This window comes from Parasteatoda tepidariorum, chromosome 8 (assembly GCF_982258835.1).
Source record: "Parasteatoda tepidariorum strain Cologne lab strain chromosome 8, Ptep-v5.0, whole genome shotgun sequence".
NCBI classification, from domain to species: Eukaryota; Metazoa; Arthropoda; class Arachnida; order Araneae; family Theridiidae; genus Parasteatoda; species Parasteatoda tepidariorum.
This window is the reverse complement of record NC_141762.1, coordinates 41521698-41542105: the sequence shown is the minus strand read 5'-3', so window position 1 is coordinate 41542105 and position 20408 is coordinate 41521698. Positions and strand designations below refer to the sequence as shown.

Sequence of the window (20408 nt, the reverse complement as noted above, 5' to 3'; positions counted from 1 at the left end):
ATAGTTGGTTTGTATCAACAGGCAAACTCGTTTACTAACACATGTGCTTCCCTACCCCTCTTTTTTTTGTTTCCATGAACTAAGGAACTAAAAAAGTTAAAAATTTACACTGTTTAATATTTCACTTTAACTGGACACAGAATTTTAAATATTGCATGTTTAAATCAAAGAGCCCACAAAGAGATATAGCTGCTGTATGATGTTAGATATAAAAACTTAAATTATTCCAGAATGTTGAGGAATGATTTTAAAATTTTAAAAAAATTTGTGTTATTTATTTTTACATGATTTGTTTTGTACATGAACTTCACAATTATAATTTCAGATAGAACAACTAGCTGCTGAACTTGCATCCGAAAAAACTACCTCACAAATGTTGGAAAATAACAGAATACATTTAGAACGACAAGTAAATATACACTTTGATTGTTTGTTTCATATGTCAGTTTTTATAGCTTTTAGATATTATTATGTTACAGCTATAGTAGATTAGTACTTAAGTTTAATGTTTCATTTATTTGAAGAAAGTGTTATTGTGATGAAATTCAGAGATCAGTGGACATGTTTATTAGAACATTACAGAGAGAGTTACACAGTTGGAACGTACACTGGGACAGGAGAAATAGAAAAGAACATCAGAGAAACAAAGCTACTTGTATTTTAGCCTTCTTGGCGTCAAACTTAACGTCCAATCAGAACGTTCTGATAACATGCAGACGTAGAAGAAAGCTGCGTCAAATAAGTGCAATTACAGTTTTTCCTCAACAGAAATAAATTTCATGTTTTTTACCAAAGATAACTTTTATTTTTACAATGTCATATTCTAATTATGAGTTGATTTGTATCGAGCAGTATAATTTTAATCATAACACGGAAGTGACAAAAGAAAAGATTTTATTTCTTAAGATGCATTTAATTAATAAAATAATATAACTTTAGAATGACTAAGAATTTTATGTATATGATATTAAAATGTTGACAGTTTAAAAATTGAAATTTTTATTCAACTGGATTTTTAATAATAAAAGTCCATATTTTAATCAAAAGGGGAGATATTGTATGCAGAAATGGAATAATAGAATTTGTTTAGATGTAAACAAGACGTCAATAACACAGTTAGTATTTTTAAATTGTGTTTATGTTTATTTATTATTTAACTTATGTTTTTTTTTAAATGTTAGAGTTAAAAAAATATTTTTTAAATAATTTATTATCATTTAAATTTCTTTTAGATTATTTAAGTAAGATAAAAAACGTTTTTTAAAAATTAAGTATACAGTTGTACTAATCTGTAACCAGAGTAAGAGACCAAGACAATCTGCTTGTCTAATTAGAGTTAAATTTTTTTAATTTAAAAAACGTTTTTTAAAAATTAAGTATACAGTTGTACTAATCTGTAACCAGAGTAAGTAAGAGACCAAGACAATCTGCTTGTCTAATTAGAGTTAAATTTTTTTTTAGTTGCTCATTCGTAAACATTAAGAGAAAATGGAAAATTTCAACTCATTGTGATATATTAATTATTTTTCCTGTTATGTTACTTAATGTTCCTCTGTATTGTTTCCTTTCAAAATATTCTTGATTAACTTGATTCTTAAAAATTAACCAACAGTTAGTAAGTGTAAAAAGATGGGGTTTAAGCTAATCCAGGTTTGAATAAAATTTGTTAACTAGAAAAACTTAACAATTCACTTTATAAATAATATGATACATGCGTTTAAACATAACAATATGACAATCCTAAAATAAGACTCTAGTGTTTAATCCAAAATAAAAAAATTATTATACTGAATTAAACTAAAAAGAAAAAAACTTACATTAACTTTTTAACATTTTGCCATTAAAACAAAAACAAATTTTCTAGTAATTAGAATCTATAAGTTTAGAAGGTTTTTTAATAAATAGTATTGATTTATGTTTAGTTATAAGAAAACAGTAAAGTTTAACAGCTGAACACATTATACATTCAAATTCAATGAATTGTTAATCTTGCCATTTTTTCCCGCAAACTCTTAAAGTTTTGCTTAAGAATATATATTATCAACTTTTATAGTCAAATGCGATAAAAGGCCTTGAGACCACATAAATTCTGTATTAAAAGGGTTTAAATATACACTGGATCCAATTTGATTCCAACACTGATACAGGACAATCAACAGGGTACAATATCTGTTTTACAGGCAGAATTCATATTTTTTCCTTTTTCTTCAAAGAGGATTTCTGTTTCTAAGTGGGCCAACTTCTTTAAGATCACCAAAGACTCAGACCATCAAAGAGAATGAATATCTTTACTCTTGAAAACTTTTTTTAAATTTTTAATTCCAGTGATATTTGAAAAATAGTCCAGAGATGTAATAGATAGAAAAAAAATATCTTAAATATTGTTAAAATAATGCCGTTTTGACGTAAGTAAATAAACAAAATATAGCAAGTAAAATAATTATAAAAAAATTATTTTACATAATTTTAATTATAAGAATATAGTGGTGCTATCTAGTTAACAATTAGGCTGTAGAAGCTTAAGCAATTACAAAATAAATTGAAATTACTAAAACCAGTTCATTTGGATACAAAGAAATAATAAATTACATCAGATACAAGAACAAATATTCTATCTCTGAAGCAATATCGCAATTTATTTTTTTAAATCAGATTGATTGATTCAAAAAGTGTGAATTAGTGCTACCCCCCCCCTCCCACTGAGGTAAAAAGTTAATAATTCTGGCATAAACAAAACCAATGAAATTAATTTTTCAAGATTACATAAAAAATACATATCCCAAATAAATGCAATAAATTTCGATTTATTACATCTCTGGGCTGTATGAACAGATTTTTTATATACAATTTTTTTTTAATATTTGTAAGTTTTATAAATTAGTGTATTATCTATGTAATATGAAGACAGTTATAATTTTTTTTTTAGAATAAGGAGTTAAAACTAAAACTACAGGAAGTTGAAAGTTCTGTCAGGGCTAAATCTAAAACTGCTATAACATCTTTGGAATCTAAGCTTGCACAATTAGAAGAACAGTTCGAAGAAGAAACAAGGTATACTAAATAAAGAATTCTTGTCCAATATGTATTAGTTGTTAAACATCTAATATAAATATAATGCACCAGGCATTTTTGAAAAGTAAAGATACAATGCTGCATACTCACTTGAAAAAATTGTAATTGATTAAATGAACATTACCAATTACTTACTGGTACACTCCTCATTTTTTAACATAGTTGCCACCCGCTCATTGTCGGAACGGCATTTCAATTTCGGTTAAGATTTCATCATTTTCAGGAAAGTGTCTGTGCAAGTTGTTTTTTCAGGTAAAGGAAAAAATGAAAGTTGCTTGAAAGGGCTGTTTGACGAATAATCTAAAATTTTACATTTGAAATTTTTTAGTAGTAATATGGTCTAAAGCGCTGTGGGAAAACGAATATTTTTATGCAAAAAACTCTTCTTGTCAACTAACCATTACATTTGTTTTAAATTGTATACCTTTTTCATAATCTGTTGCAAACGCAACGATTTGCAGGAAGAAAATGTATTACAGAATGCATTTTACATCTGGCAGGATTCAGAATTAATGCAGACACTATAACGACAGTTTCTCAAACATGGCTTCACAAAATTAAAGACTAATCACAAAGGAAAAGTGGAATTTTCAAGGTTATAGTCTATGTTGTCAACAAACTCCCAGAAAGTTTTCCTTAGTCGCTATCGGTGAATTATCTTTACTTTCCAAAAACGCATTGTATAGAAATTTTTTTAAAAAAGAACAAAAATATAATATCAGTAGCTAAGCAATCAATAATTAAAAATATTTACATTGTAAGTTAAATTTTTTGCACGTATGCTAGTGTTTGGCCATTATAGGAGGTTGTAAATGTTTTGATACTACAGTTTTTTCAAACTGTAACAATTTTAAGGCAGTATAAAATTCTTTGGAAAACATTTCAAATTCAAAACATACCTAAAAAATCTTAATTTGATCTAAGTATTTTTAAAATAACGTGTTGACCAATTGTTTCGAAACATGCATGTGTTGACAGTATTATTTTCAAAATATTAACCATTATTATTTATAGACAACATTATTTTTAAATTACGTTTGAAAATAATATGCAAAATTGTATAAACACATTTTCTTCTTTCTTTTGAGATGTTATTGGCATGTGTCTCTTATTGCATTTTGTTCAACTTTAGTTGAATTTTTCATTTGAAATTTTTATTGTTTTAAATTGTTTCAATAATTCTTATTTATTTATTTGGTGAATGTAGATTTCTTTTCCTTAAAAAACTTTATCCCATTCATATGTAGTTTTGTACATAAAATATTATTTTCACTTATCATTCTAATTCTTTAAAGGGAAAAACAAATACTTGCCAAGTCTAGTCGTAAACTTGAGAAACGAATAAAGGAGCTGTTGCTGCAATTAGATGATGAGCGTAGACATGCTGATCAATATAAAGAACAGGTAATATTTAATCTAAAGGTCTAGACTGGTTGTAAATAACACTTTTTGAAGGAGAAAAATCTATATTTTAATTCAGTGCTCAAACTATTATTCATAAAAGAAGTTGCATCCAATACTTCTACATTTTTTATTATTTAATCATTGTTTCCTTTGTTTATAATTTCATTTAAATGGTATATAGTAATTTTTATCATCTTATTAGTATAATAATGAGTATATTTTTTAAAGAAAATAATTTCATAAATAATGCGATTTTTAAAAGGTTTTCTGCCATTGATTTTTGATGAAATAATTCTTTCTGGTATAGTAAAAATTGTTGAAATTATGAAATTTTTTTAATCACATGTTTAAGTTATTTATATAAATTTACAGTTTAATGTGTTATAAATTTAAAGTTCAAATGTAATAGTATATTAATAGACTATTACATTTTTATATTTATTTTTTTTATTTGAAACATTAAAAACAAATAATACATGAGTTAAAAAACATACATCTAATCAAAATTTCAATTATCGTAAAATGAGTCAATTATTAAAATGATCTCTCATCATATAATCAAATAAGTCAGCAAATTAAAGAATTTACTTTAAACTTAGCACTGTTTATTTTTATTTAACTAAATGTGAGAAAGTTATTTTTAATTTTTTTATACATAGCTGGAGAAAACGAACAACAGAATGAAAAACTTGAAAAGACAATTGGATGAATCAGAAGAAGAATGCTCTAAAGAAAAAGCTACAAAAAGAAAAGTACAAAGAGAACTTGAAGATTTGCACGAAGTTTGTGAAAATCTTCAGAGAGAAGTAACAAATTTGAAGAACAAAATGAGGTAAACAATTTCAATTCCTTCAAAAATCGATCAGATTTTCAGATCGTCAAAATCACAGCAATTTTAACATATTAAGGGCAATCAAGTACTAACTCTAATGACTCTTATTAAGAAATAAACTTTTATTTAATAAGAAACAATGGCAGTTGACAAGCTTTACCTTTTTCTCAAATTAAAACTTTTTAAATGATTTTTTCATTAATTAGTACACATAAATAGTAGGTCTATCTGGTGCTTTAGAAAATAACTCTAGAATTTAATTTTCTTTTCATATTGTGTTCTCTGAATATTGCTTTTTTCCTCCGGATTTGGATTCCTGATTTTCAAAATACAAGTATAGCTGCAAGCTGGAAAATATGATCCATGTAGTTAAGAAGTAGTAAAATGTAACCCCTTAATGATAATTTTGCTTTTTGTGTATTTCGCCATATCTCAAGGAATATGTCAATGAAACAAAACCATTTTGCTCACAAATCAAAAAATAAAAAGTATTTACTTGTCCAAAGATAATTCTATTCAAATAAATAATTTTTAATGATTATTTATTTATTTTTTATTTGATAATAATAAAATTCTTTTTAACTGTAAGATGAAATCAGCCTAATAGTTCTAGGGAAATCAAATTTTAAATATGTGCCATTTTCAAAATTTCACTACTCAAAAAGTATTCAACCGATTACATTCAAATTTTGTAATGCAAAATTACATTTTTAAAATGTTGCACAAATTTGCATACCTTACAATAATTTATATTGTTTTTAATGTGTTCTAAATTTGTAATTCTATTTCTTAACTTAACCAGTATTAAAATTTTGCACAGTAGTGTAATCTATCATTACAAGCAATTCCAGTTTCAATGAATAAGACACTATGAAATTTGATATGAATGTGCTTAAGCATAAAGCATTGATATCCAACAAGATTGTCTGGTACTGGTTGATAAATTGATTATCAAGTATGGTATTGAAATTTGTTAATTGGGCCGTGGTAATATACTGGTAATGAAAATCAGGCCTGATTCATCCGTAGTCTACAACAACAAAAAGTTTAAAAGCATTTAAGCCCATCAAAATGTATTGATGTTTATGGTGAAAATAAGTAGCTTTTTACTTGTCAGGTATACGGATCCAAGCTTTCAAAACAATGTAAATAAAAGCCTATTAGAAGTTATTTTCTTTACAAACACAACAGAAGGTTTCAAAGAATCTGCAAATGTGTATGAAATGTCTAGATCCTGATAACAATTATATTAAGTATTCATGTTCATATGCATATAATTTGATGGTATTTTTTTGTGTTGACAAAAATTGAAGAGAAAAAAAATTGAAACAATATATATATTTTTTATTATTGCTTCTAGTTATTTATTACTGAAATGATGTTCAGTGCAAATCAAAAAGTACATTAAATTTAATTTTTTCAATTAATTTAAACTTTTACACAGGCGAGGTGGAAGTGGATCAGCTGGTTCAAGTTCATCTTCTATTTCATCACGTATTGGTTCTATGAATTCAAAACGTGGGTCGGTGACTCTCGGCATGGGAGATGATGGAAGCCCAACTATGTCATTGGCTGATGACTCACCAAACGAAGACAGCAGTCAAGCTTAAGTATTAACTTTAAACAAAAATTATCGATCTCTCTTTTACTAACACGTATCTTGGGCCTTTGTTGGCTTACAAGTAACTGAAATGGAAACATTCCGAAATTCAACTATGGTTTTTCATCTACAAACTACTTGGATTTATTTTTTTCAATTGTGATTGTTGTGATCATATGATGTTATCCATTCCTGCATTTGTTTTCTTCACATCTAAGTTATTGAAATACAAAATATCGCAAAGGAGAGTTTTTAAATTTCCTTTGTAAAACGTTTCTAATAATCTTAATGATGCCTGGTGTATTTGAAAGAACAGCTTATGAACTTCCAACATAACCTTGCCATAATTCTCTCATACATCACTGGAAGAAACCGACCTAACATATTTTTCAAAAACTGCATTGACTTATGTATTCGATGAAAATATATATTTATCACGTTGCAAGACCATCAAAAGTTTTGCATGGATCATTATTTTGAACTTAATGTGTCTTATTTTTTTAAAAACAAGATATAAAAAGATCAAGTGAGGAGAACATCAGAAGGAAAGTTTTTTTTACACCACAATTTCATCTGCCAGTAAAGAATCGCCAACATCCCTATTTTTTAATTTTGGAGAGATGTGTGCAATATATGCTGTTGTGGTAGCAAACTTCTATTTTAGATATAATTGTGATGCTAAATAATTTGCTTTCGAGACTATTGAAATTGCCTTATTTTAAAATAAATGAATGCTTAATGAGATTGTGCCAATTTACAGGCATAGTGATTGAGCAAGAAGGAGTTCTTATTTTTGTATTGATCAATCAATGAAATATCTTTGTGTAAATTGATTATTGATTAAAGGGTTGAATTATTTAAGACTACTTATTCCAATGTTATTTAATTTGTCTAATTTTCTTTTTATAAATGTTGTTAATTTATTTTAAGATGCTTTAAAATTTTTTTTTTGATTTGGTTGAATTGATTTATGATTAGGGAGAAACAGAAACTTTTTTATGCTCATAATAAATGCAAGTTTTTTATTTAAAAGTTACATCTAAAACAATTATTTTAATTCAAAGTATCTTCACTTAATAAACAAAAATATCTGAAATTTAAAAAAAAAAATCTGAAAAATTTTAGAATTAAAAATTATGTATTTCATAAAAAAGTAAACCTACAGCAGATTTTTTTTGAAATTGTAAAGTTATTTTTCTACAGTTATATTGAGAAACAAAATAAAATATGTATTTTTAATTATGTACATTGCATTCCCTTTAAATAAAATAACTAATTAAGCAATATACTAAATGTTATGAACATTAACAATTAGTGTTTATAATGCATTAGATTGAACAAGTAATAATGTTAAGTATTAAGAAATTTTGAGAAAATTGAAAAATATTATAAAAAATTAAGGGGTCAGTAATTTCTTTTCTAACAGCAGCACTTGAACACATAAGGAGCAACAACAACATTGAAACAAAACAAAAAATTAGTGAAGAGAACAAACAAACATCATGATAACAATAAAAGAAATATAAAAAAACAGAAGTATAAACATTAACAAAAAGTTAGTCATTTTGCAGTGCTTGTAACTGCTTACTAGTCCTCCTACTTATCATCAATGTTTCCTGAAACAGCATGGCAAACCTCCAGTGCTTGCCATTTATTACGGTATCCTTACTTAAAACATAGAGAGACAAACTTTAAGTCTATGGAGGTGTTTGACAAGACAGTTGTGTCCAGTTTCCACTCTAAACGCACGCCTCTCCTGTGATCTGAGATCTTATTCTGGGTCTCCCTTCAAGCCTTTTCACCAATTTATTTAAATTAGTTTCACAGGTTTTATTTACACTATATTTAATTACTTTGTTTATAGGAGAATAGAAAATTCCTCTGTGAGCACTGTAAAATACCGTCTTTTTTAGTTGGAAGATCAGCCATCGCATTTCCCTAGATATCACAGTGAGAGGGTATCCATTGTAATACAATATTATTTCTTAAGGACAAAACCAGAGTTTTAAAAATACAGAGTTGTCAATGCTTGGATTGCTGAGATGCAATCAGAAAGTATATCGACACTCTCAAAATCACTTCACACTTGGCAATAATTGTTGAGCAGTCGTCGTTCTTATTTCTTCCACTTCACATTTAAAGGAAGTTCAATTTGGTCCCAAGTTGGATGAAAGTTATAAAATGAAAACAGTTCTAAAAATATCCCAGCACTTGCATTTTCATTCTGATCATAACGCGAGCCACCAGTATAAACATTTAGGCTTTTGATAACTGGTATTTATTATTTCCATAGAAACTGCTTTTCAAAACTGTATCAGGAATTTCTTCTGTATCACTTAGGTAAGATCAGTTCTACCCTTTTCCTAGGGGATTAAAGGATCATCCGGGATATTGAATTGTTTATTAATTTACACTACTTTATGAAAAACTCAGTTTTTTGTCTCATGTTATATATTCACCAGTAATTTTTTGATGGAAATTGCATGTTTGAGGGGTTATTGATTATCTCCTTATCGACAATTACAAAAAATTAACAGTTAATACTTTTTTATCTCTACAACCTACTTACCACACAATAGTTCATTAATCAAGTCATGTTTAATTTCGCAGGGGGTTTTGTCCCCCAAAACTACACCATTGGGTAGGCTGCCTCATTAGATACCCCGCACATACCAAAAGGTAATGTTTTAAATCACAAACTCTGCGACATATCTCAACGAAATTACGGTATTTCAATAGGCATATTTCTCGTAAACAACAGCATAGCATTGATTGGGGAAGTTTTAAACAGTTCCTACAATTAAAACTTAGGTTTAAGCAATCTTCAAAGCTATCACTTGTGTTTTACTATATGTTATAAGTGCTTTAGAGCAAAAAATCATAACTGGCTTTACACACATATTGTAGGCCATATTCAAGGTATCTCTACCACAAGGCCACTTTGCTCTTTTTCAAAATCAATGATTTCTCTCGAACATTTGTTAACTTTTTTATTTATATGATTTTTACCTAGTCAACTTGGCTAAGTATGGGGCAAAAAGACAACCTCATCTTGATCAAACTAGAATCTTTTAACAGTAGCAGGGCAAAAAGTTAATATATTCAATTTAGAAGTACTTTCTCCTTCTGATGCAATCTGTCAATATTCATACCTACAGATATAACAGCGGAGATGTATTGCGAACTGAATGGGAGTAGAAACTAGAAAATGGTAACTTTCTGTTTTAACAACAAAACAGGTTGATCCAGAAAACCTATTGACATTGGTTATTAGCAACTACAGCACTTGAAAAAAAAATTTTAAATACAAAAAGAGTAAAGTGTAATAAATATTCCATAAACATTAGAGCATTGGAGACAAAATCTTATTTTCTGATTATTAAAAAATATGACCAAAACTTAAATCCGTAATATCTTTATATAACATAAAATCATAGAAGTCTGACTCCGTTTTCTATTGTAGTCGGGGCATTTTTATTGGCCGGAAAATCACGTGGTAGGATCCAGTTTTCCATCATTCATTTCCATATTGTTTTGGTTGTCATCAGCAAAAAATTAACAATAGTCGTAAAGGTATTGTTTTTCTTTAAATATTTTTGTATCCCTAATTTAAACTTATTTTCCAGTACTGCTACTATTAGCGAGAGTATTAAATTATGGTTGTGAACTCATCAAATTTGTTTGAACAAGACAATGCTATAAGAATATAAATGTTATTTTAAAAAATGATTACTTCGAAAAATCACTTCCGTTCACCAAAAGATCTAATATTTGGGTAAAGTAATATTCGAGAATAATATTTAGACGTGGGAAGTAGAGGCACAAGAGTAAGTAAACAGAATTCCTTTTAGTACATATATGTTAAGTTAATAATTTTAACTTAAATAGAAAAATTGTTTTCTGCCAAGAAAAGACAATTATTGTGAAGCAATATTGCAAAGCAATAATCGGGGTTGGTGAGCCGCAGCGAACAGGGGGCTTAGCCTACTAGTCTAATAATAAAATGCAAATTTCTGTTCACATTCTTGTTGCTATTGAACTACAAATTAATCAAAGAATATGGATAAAAGCTGCCAAATCTTGAATGAAGAGCTTCCTAGTAATATAGTTGACTTAGTTACTAACTAACCCTCTTAATGTTTTTGCGCATGTAATGCCTGAAACTTATTTTGGTTAGATCCTCTTGCATTGGCCAACAGATCTTGTTTCCTGAAATCCAGATATGCCAACCATGGGTGTGATTAGGATTTTAGCTGCCTGGGCGAAACATTAAGGCCTAATTATATCATGGGTAATAAAATTCATGATTTACTTTAGTATATATTAAACATTAGACTTATTATTTATTTCAATCGGTTTTTTTAAAAATTGTTTTAACGATCAAAAATATGAAGAAATGTGTAAATAATACTTAATATTATTTAACAATAATAGTGCCACTGAAATTCTTAATAGCACTAATAATAAAAAGATTATTATTATTTAATTATTGCAAACTAATTACTGAATAAATAAAGTCAGTTATTTTTTATATCAAACTAAAAACATTAATGAATTCCAAAAATAGAGAACCAACTTGTTGAATAAAAAGTAAAAGAATTTAGATTGAAAAAAAAAAAATTTTTTTTTTCAAAAATAAATTATTCTTGACAGAGCAAGTCTTTACTATTTACAAGTAGATATTTTAAATATATGTTTAATAAGTTTTGTAAATGATGAATTTTTATCGTATAGATTATATTACCAAGGAATAATAAAAATATATCCAAGATTTAGAAAATGTTAAGAAAATATTATCAATCAATCTTGACATTTTGGTCCCCCACTCCAAAGCATGGCCCTGATACAAACCTACTTAAAATCATTCAAAATTGTTCTTCTGTAGAAGGATTTGGGTCTCCCTCTTGTTCTTTAATAGCCAAGGTAAGTGCAACAAATAGCATATTGTTAGTGAGCATTCATAAAACGCATCCACGCTAGCTCCACTTCATTTTAGAATTTCATATTTAATTTTGATGATAATAGATCTTTTTTATAAAAATCTTCATTAGTGGAATAGTTTAAAATATAAACTTGATGGAGAGATAAAAAATATTTCACTAACTTGTGAAATTATTTCTTGTGTAATTCCTTAATATATAAGTTAGTTTCATTGTTGTTCATTTTAATAGTAATTACAAATTTGTTTTAAATTTTTATAAGTAGAAAGAGTAAAAAAAGAATAAACAAAAGATTTTGTTTCTAACTATTCTATAAACAAAAAGAATACAAAATAAAATTAAGAAACAAAAATGCAGAAATATTTTGAAGAAAATTATTATAATTTTAAAAAAAATGCATAATTAAAACTTTTGATTTCTAAAAATTTTTTTTTTTCTAAATCAAATATTTGCAACACATTTTACAGAATTAAATTGCTTAAAGGCTTATAAAAAACACACCACTCCAGAAGTATTTATTTAATAATTTTTAGACTCTAAACCTTGTGTCAAAATATTAATATACATCTAAAATTGTTAAAGTTTCCAAGTGTTATTTCATTATGTATCTAAACAATAGCGGAAATTTTTTACTCTGCCAGGCCAGTAATTATGTCATCTCTCTCTCTCTATATATATATATATAAATGATTAAATAAAGCTTGTAATATTACAAAGTAGATTATTACAAGTAGGTATTTTTTAAGCAACATTAGTTATATAATAATGAAACAAAAATTATAAGTTAAAATAAATCAAACTATTTTTTATCAAAAACTGTATTAAAATTTACAAATAACAACAAATTTTCTGCAATGACATTACTTAAGAGGATAAAATATATACAATAACAACTTCATGAACAAGATTTTTGATTTTTAGACTGAAAAGCTTCCCAAAAACTTTGCTCTATGTTTTCAAATGGTTTACAGTTTATCATAAGATCTTCAAAACTTAATATTGTAAAACAACTAGATGAGTGATCAAAATTTTCGTCGCTGGATTCAGATCCCTAGAAAAAAAAAAAAAAAAAGATTTTTAGAGAAAATGACTAAGATTTTTAAATAAATTATATTATTACAGACATATTTCGCTTACTGTATTATTAGGTTCTAAAGCTACAGCTACACAGTGATTGTTGTCTAGAAATGTTTCTTCAAATCTCCACTTTGGCTGTATAATCCCTTCCAAATATAATTTTGTGTCAATAGTAATAATGTTTTGCTGAAGCACAGGAGTTTGACAATGAAAACTTATTTTCTGAAGATCACAAGATATTCCAGTACCAACCGCTTTCACATAACTTTCTTTTAAACACTAAACAAGTGAATAAAACATATTTTATTTTAAAAATAAAAACCGATTTAAAATTTTTTTTAAAACTTATAAAAAATAATTCATTAGAAATAAAAAAATTACTTTTATAATGTTGCACCACAACCTTTTTTTGAAGGAGATCCAAAAAAAAAAAAGTTTATATATATTTTTTTATTATGATAGCACACTAAATTGGGTTTAATTCTTTATCTTAATAATTGTTGAAATGACTCCTCCATAATTGAAATTAATCCTCCAATCCTTATTCCTCCATAAAAAGAAAAAATAAACTCACCCATAGTCTATAGAATCTTCCTAACTGTTCAATTTCAAACCCAGGTTGACTGATAAAGTCCCATTCATATGAAGAAAATTGTTTTTTCATAGTAGTAAAAAATTCTTCAACTGTTCTCCTTCCTGTAAGTAATAAGATAAAATGAGATGTAATGACTGAATTTGAATATAAGTTTTTAGAACTTTACTATTGGAAATGAAAATAAAGAAATGGTCACTAAGGTTAGATACAAATCTAAAAATATCATAGCTTTCTAACAAGTAATATTTTATAAAATGTTAAAAATATTCATAAACAAATTTAAATATACTAAGAATCCAACTCGATTATAACAAGCTATAAGCGAGTGAATCCAGATTTAACGAATAAATCGAAAATACTTGGTTTGTACAATGTAAAGCAAACCCTGATTTTAGTGAGCAATATTTTTGTGATTTATAAAATATCTACATGTTTCCACCTCTCATAGCTCTTTCTATCTTTGAAAAATTAGTTTGACATTCTGAAGATAAGTGAAAGTTAATATGAGTTGTAAATCCAGCAAACATGAAATTTTTTTGAAAGCAGGAGTGCAAATGACAATGTCTTACAGACCATAAATCTAATCTGAAGAACAATAACACGACAAAAAGTCAACTCGACGCTAATTAACTAACTTCTTTTGAACTGTACAAAAATAAATAAAGCAACTATTTTATTTATAATTTAGTAAGAATGCATAAATTTGTATGATTTTTTTCATGAACCCTTTTTTTTTATGGGCCGTCGATTATTACAAGCAAATATTGTGGTCCCCTTGTGCTCATTATAAGTTAGTTTGACTGTTTTTTTAAAAATAAAAAATTATACTCTATTAACTATTAGCATATGTACATCTGAATGGTTGTAGATCCTCTCTGGCATCATCTCTTTCTGTTTAGGCCATCACAATAAAGTTTCAGCAGTTTTCGTATGCTGAGATAAAATTCCCATCTTTCTGTTATTAATGGATACTCATATTAAATTAAATCTTTTGTTTTCATAGAATTAATTTATATTATATTTATTCCTCGATCGACCAGTAGCTTAGTAATAGGATTTGGTCAGTTTAGAGTTAATATTTTTTTAAAAATTGTATTATCTTTGGTTTCCTTTCTAAATTTTGACAACTGTAATGGAATAAATTTCTTGAAGTATGAAATCAGATAAATTAATTCTTTTTAATGCTATTAATTACTGATATCTCACATTTTGTTTCTATTCTTGTTTCAAGGCATTTTAAGCTTAATTTTTTCTAAATGTCTCAATATATAGTACTTGTCTCTGAAACGTGTAATGTGGTTCAGAATTTTTATACAGAAAAATTATCAGCTGGAGTAAACAAAAACAAAATATTTCCATAGTGTAGATCAGGAATGTATAACCATGGGATCCAAAGCTTTTTAACCTGGCCCCTGAACCGTCTAAAATATTAATGAAATATAAAAGAAAACAAGTAACTGAATTTTTTTTTTTCAGTCATGCTCTGTAACAGAATGTTACTGAGCTAGTTTACAATTATGTGACCATTTTTTCATGTAAGTTCTATTTATGCAATGAGTTCAGAGTTTGCAGTGAAATGTTACTAATAAATTTGCGCAAATAAACTAAAGAAATTTTCACAAATAGATAAAAAAAAATAAAAAATTCAAATTTGTAGCAGACCTACAGAGCGTCGAATAGACTCAATTTTTGAGGAGGACAAAACAAAATTACACAGTCACAAAAGTTCTTTAACAGGGCTTCCACAGGCTAAACATAACAGGGAAAAACCTGTAATTGTCAGGGATTTTTAATTTGACTCTAAAAAGCAAAAAATAGTCAAGGAAAGTTTAATATTTTTTAAAAAACATGGAAAATTCCTTCAGCATACCTGAAAAATAACCAGTCTTAGAATTGTCAGTAACAGTTAGTGAGATTCCATTTAAGCAATTCTAACATCAATTAGAAATATTTGTATTAAAAATTTTATATTTTAGTGAAACTTCCCAATATCCATTCTCATTCAATGATATTTTTTTACTCGCAAAATGTATACTTGATAAATTTGACGGTCTAGTTTGGATGTTCTAATGGACATTAGAATAAGATTGCATCTATGGAATAACAAATGGGACTTTACATGTCGATTACATTAATGAAAGGGTCACAGATATTGGGATTTTACAAAAATGTTCAAAGATGATTAGCTAGATGATTAGCTAGAATGTTCAAAGATATATCATAATTAAATTTATCACAGCTAACCAATAACAGTTGATTTTGTTGATAAACAGCTAGCCAAATTAATAACCATGTGACATTAAATGTTAAGTTGCATTTTTTAATGCAAGAAAGTTTTAATTCTGGACTGGGACAAACTTACCTTTATGGAGGACTTTTGAAAAGAATCTAAGCTCTGCAATTTAAGTGCATGGGAAGAAAATAAAGAATTCCATGGTTCACTCTACAAAAATTCTCTAATTTGAAAGTTATCAACAAGTAAAAATACTGACAGGTCAATGCCGACAATATGGTCATACTGAGAGTCTATTGAACTACTACAACCTTTGGAATAGACTAACACTCATCCTATAAAGATATTTTGCTACTGAAGTTTTTGCAAACACTATCAGATCAAAAACATGATAAATTTTGTTTTTACCTCTATGTTCAATTTTCATAACGTCAACTCCAATATTCATGCTCTGCTTAGAAGCAGCTAAAACACAGAAATCCCCATTATGTGAGATATTAAAACTGAAATTAATATTTGTATCTCCTAGAAAAGGCTTGCCAGAACTTGTCCTAAGAAAATGTAGTTTATCATATGGTAAAGCACAGCTTTCAGATGCAGCTTTTCTCATAAGTAATCGGCCAATCTAGAAATAGGAAATTAGACAAATTCTTTAAAAAGAAATTTACAAATCTAATTCAAATTTTTAATGACATTAATATAAGACATACAATAAAGTCTTTTTTTTTTAATATACACCCTTGCATACTAAAAATAGGAAAAATATATCATCACAAATTTAGAAGGAAACATTAAATCCTTTTGTGAGCTGTTGAAAATGGCTTCTTCAACTTCTTAAAGGCATTCTTAACTAACAGCAACTCCTCACCAAGTCAAAATTTAACGAAAAATAACGCCGACGTACAGTAGAACATATATTTAAAACAAACCTGATTTAAATGTTCATAGTGGCCCTACTAGCACCAAACTTATGCGCCAGGGTTGGGTTTTTGACGTCAAAAGGTGGTTTTTGACATGACAAGGGTATAATACTGGTTTAAACCGTCAAAAACCCGTCAAAAATGTCAAAAACTGAAGTTTGCCAAGAAAATATATAAACTTCAAAACTACCAACAGTTGCCATGCATTATATTAAAATTTAATTATACTATAGGTAATCAGCAGGTTTTAAAATATTTTTTAATTAAAATTAAGGTAAAATAACAGATTTAAAATCTCAGAAATTTATATTCAAATGCATGTGCAGAAAAATTTTGCACAACAGTTGTTTAAATATTTATATTTAAAAAAAATAAATTTTTCTTTTTGATACTTAAGAAAATTAAAAGTTTATTACTATGCATTTTTGACATATAAGGAACATATAACTAATATTTATAAGGAACTTACAAGTTATGTTGTATAAATACAAACTTGATACAAGTGTATAAAAAAATTTTTTTAATGTTATAACGAGTATCTTTATTATCCAATATGTTAATTTGAATTTAAAAGTAGTTATATTTATGAATAATGATAAATATAATTCATATTTTTTTATTATATTTATTTATAATTATTACACTTATCATTTTAAAACAATTTTTATCTCTAAATTTTTTTTTCTCCACTTGTATTAAGAATACAAATAATGCATATCTTGAAAGCAAGAAGTAATTATTCAACAGCTGAATATTTAGATATTCAACAAAACTATATCGTATTCAGCAAAATGAAATTCACAAGTATTTGGATAAACTAAATTTTCAGCATAGTAAATGAATAGGCTGAATATACTGTAAATCGACACTAACTACTCTGTGTATTTAACAGTATTATTCTTTAAAAATGTCTAATTTTTAGTATAATCTATACTATACACTAAATTTGGTTAAAAATAAATTTCTTAATAATATCACTGCAGATTTTCAATAACACATGAAAATGAATACATAATATTACAAAAGATGTGAGTTTTCAAAAGTACAAGATTTTGGTTACTATTCAAAATATAAGTGTTTCTTCAAAATTTTAAATTTATTTTTTCTAGAACATATTTAGAAACACTATCCTTTAAAAAATATATAAATTTTATGTATTAATTAAATTTCACATATGAATATAGGTTTTTGACAGTGAGGTTTTTGACGTGACGGTTTAAACCATGGTTTAAACTGTCAAAAACTGTCACATGTCAAAAACCTGCCAACCCTGTTATGCGCCAAGGGCGAAATTTGAATAGACATAATCTTTTAGTTGTATAAACAGGCCTACCAAACATAGTTTATTTAGCACAACTCCTTCCTGGTGTTGGGATATTTTTTCCATCAGTATATATATATATATATATATTAGAAGGTGATAACCGATAGCCCTCATCGAACATACATTAAACATACTATGCCACTGGTTACATGTATATATGTTATGTATTATGTCTTTCTCATTATCAAAAAGAGAATAATTAAAGGCATGCTAAAAGATAATCTCAGCGGAGAAATTTCTTTTTCAAAAAAAAATTATTAACTGATAAACAACTTAAAAACTTCTCTCTATAATTGAAACTGAAAATAATGAGAAAATAAACAATTAATGGTGCATTTATTTATTTTTTAAAACATGGCATTATTTAAAAAAATAATTTTAAAATTCAAAATCACTAAAATAAATTATTAATCTACCATGCCTCATAAAAGAGGTACTTATAAAAATTTAAAAAGTTGAGAATAATCTTAATGAAATAAATGTATGTAATAGTAATCAGAAATAAACCTATAAACACACATAATTTTACCAGAGACTAATTATCATTTAAACAGTGAAATAATTCTTTTTAAAAACGGAATATGAATAAAAAGATGTTTTTAAGAGTATGTGGCTTTTTTTTTTTAAATAAAGGGCAAAGAGGACGCAATCATAGGGATCACGAGGCAGGCAAGGGAAACTGCCCTTCTAAAAATGATATATATATATATCTAAACATGCAAAGGAAATAGAGATACAAATAGTTTTCCTTACCAAATAGTTTTCAGTAATCAGGATTGAAAATCAAATACAGTACTAACTTACACATTACAAAACTCTTTTGGAAAAATATCTTTGAAAGAAGCAGGAAAAATTAAAGTTTAATAAAATAGGTGCAGTAGGATGAATATAACTTATGCAAAAATTTAATGTATTAAAAAATTAAACTTAAATTTCACTATGCATAGTTTCATTAAATTTGCACTTTCATTAGTTAATTTAAATGTCTAATGAATAACACAGTATTTTTGTTGAACCTGTGATTAAAAAATTTCCACCTTTCAACTGAATTGCTACTCTGAAAGATTAATCATTTTCAACTTATTTAAAAGGAAAATTACACATATCGAAAAAATTATTCATTTGGATAAATTACTAATTGATAAATACAGTTATTTATGGAAATAAAATAAATATTTCCGGAATTAATTTTCCGTTTTTCATTTTACATTATTTTAAGGACCTTTTATAAAAGGTAAAAGCTCCAAGACTTAAGAGGAACATGAAATCTATGTAGCATAGTACAGAATCTCATACTTGACTTACTTTATGTATCTATATTCTGTTGTTTTTCAAATCTTATTATAGAATTTTATAGCAACACATATCTCAATAAAATCTCTACAACTCCAGTTTTTCTAATATAAGACTAAAATTTGTCATACAATACTAAAATATAGCATGTAAGTTCCTAGGACCGATAAATACGAGCTTTAACACAATGTAGCGTTAAAAAAAATTCATTCATATTTTCTGACATGGGTCATTTTAATTACTGAAATAAATTTTTGTAACATTTATCAACAGACATAATTACAAGGTATTCAAAGATTATCGTAATGTATAATATTGCTGCAAATAACTAAACATATATTCTTAATAATTAATTAAATGAAAAAACTGACAGAAGTAGAAACACTGAACTTGATACTAAATATTAAAAACAAACACTACATCAGATACACTAAAAGCTAAAGGTAGTAATAAGAAAATAGTAGTAGTTAGCGATTAAAATCTTGTCATTAATGTTTAAGATAGTTATTGTGAATATACTTTAAAACCGGCCAATGTTTATGTTGGCAGATACATAAAGAAAATGCTATTTTACTATTTGCCTACCAAGGAAGCTTTGCAATCTTCGACGAAACAAAACTGATAACATCTTTCCCTTTCTTCTTTTTGAATACATTGGACAGCAAGTTTCCAATGTTCCTTTAGAGGTTTCCAATTTCCAAAATTAAATGCCCATCTTACATTAGAATACGTACTCTGTAATGACATTTTGGTAGTTAAACGATTTTTATTATTCTAAACTGTTTATTGACGAGTCTGCCGGTTTTGGTTTTAAAGATTATTCAACATTACGGGACAAAATAAAAATCATACAATGATATAAACGTTCCAAACATTATATAGATGATTAGATAAAGGGAAAATTAATATATTATGCTGAAAATAAAAAAAAAATATAGTTTGTTAGAGAAAAAATCCAGAAATCAAATTGAAAAAGTCCAGTATTGATACTGGTAATAATTCCAGAACATTTTGCTTTTCAAATATTCAGCTTATAGCTTTCTTAAGGAAAAGTCACCATTAAAGTTCAATAAGACTTGAAAATTTTATTTTTTCTGAAAAGAAATTTGGAAATGTAT

The 20408-nt window shown here is 26.9% G+C and overlaps 2 protein-coding genes across 3 annotated transcripts in view; one reads left to right on the top strand and one right to left on the bottom strand.

Annotated features, from left to right (window-relative positions):
- Nucleotides 1-7774, top strand: part of LOC107457041 (uncharacterized) — an 83089-nt gene extending 75315 nt beyond the window's left edge. For both annotated transcript variants that reach the window (XM_016075081.4, XM_016075089.4), the window contains 5 exons: nucleotides 326-409; nucleotides 2927-3051; nucleotides 4368-4476; nucleotides 5136-5308; nucleotides 6753-7774. In XM_016075081.4, coding sequence (XP_015930567.1) covers nucleotides 326-409; nucleotides 2927-3051; nucleotides 4368-4476; nucleotides 5136-5308; nucleotides 6753-6918 — 657 coding nt within the window. In that variant the 3' untranslated portion in view covers nucleotides 6919-7774. The remainder of the gene's footprint in view (nucleotides 1-325; nucleotides 410-2926; nucleotides 3052-4367; nucleotides 4477-5135; nucleotides 5309-6752) is intronic.
- Nucleotides 7775-12625: 4851 nt separating this feature from the next.
- On the bottom strand, nucleotides 12626-20300 carry LOC107456691 (L-aminoadipate-semialdehyde dehydrogenase-phosphopantetheinyl transferase). Its single transcript, XM_043044368.2, has 5 exons — nucleotides 19876-20300; nucleotides 16162-16378; nucleotides 13500-13621; nucleotides 12986-13204; nucleotides 12626-12899 (listed from the first exon to the last, which is right to left on the bottom strand). The coding sequence occupies exons 1-5, from the start codon at nucleotides 20035-20037 to the stop codon at nucleotides 12744-12746; spliced, it is 876 nt and encodes a 291-aa protein (XP_042900302.1). The 5' UTR covers nucleotides 20038-20300; the 3' UTR covers nucleotides 12626-12743.
- Nucleotides 20301-20408: the final 108 nt, after the last annotated feature.

Excerpts from the sequence above, each read along its gene's own strand:
- LOC107456691 (XM_043044368.2), bottom strand. The coding sequence starts at position 20,037 with ATGTCATTACAGAGTACGTATTCTAATGTAAGATGGGCATTTAATTTT. Across the intron at positions 13,622-16,161 it reads TATGAAAATTGAACATAGAG|GAAGGAGAACAGTTGAAGAA; the intron begins GTAAAAACAAAA and ends TATTACTTACAG. Across the intron at positions 12,900-12,985 it reads CTTTAGAACCTAATAATACA|GGATCTGAATCCAGCGACGA; the intron begins GTAAGCGAAATA and ends TTTTTTTTCTAG.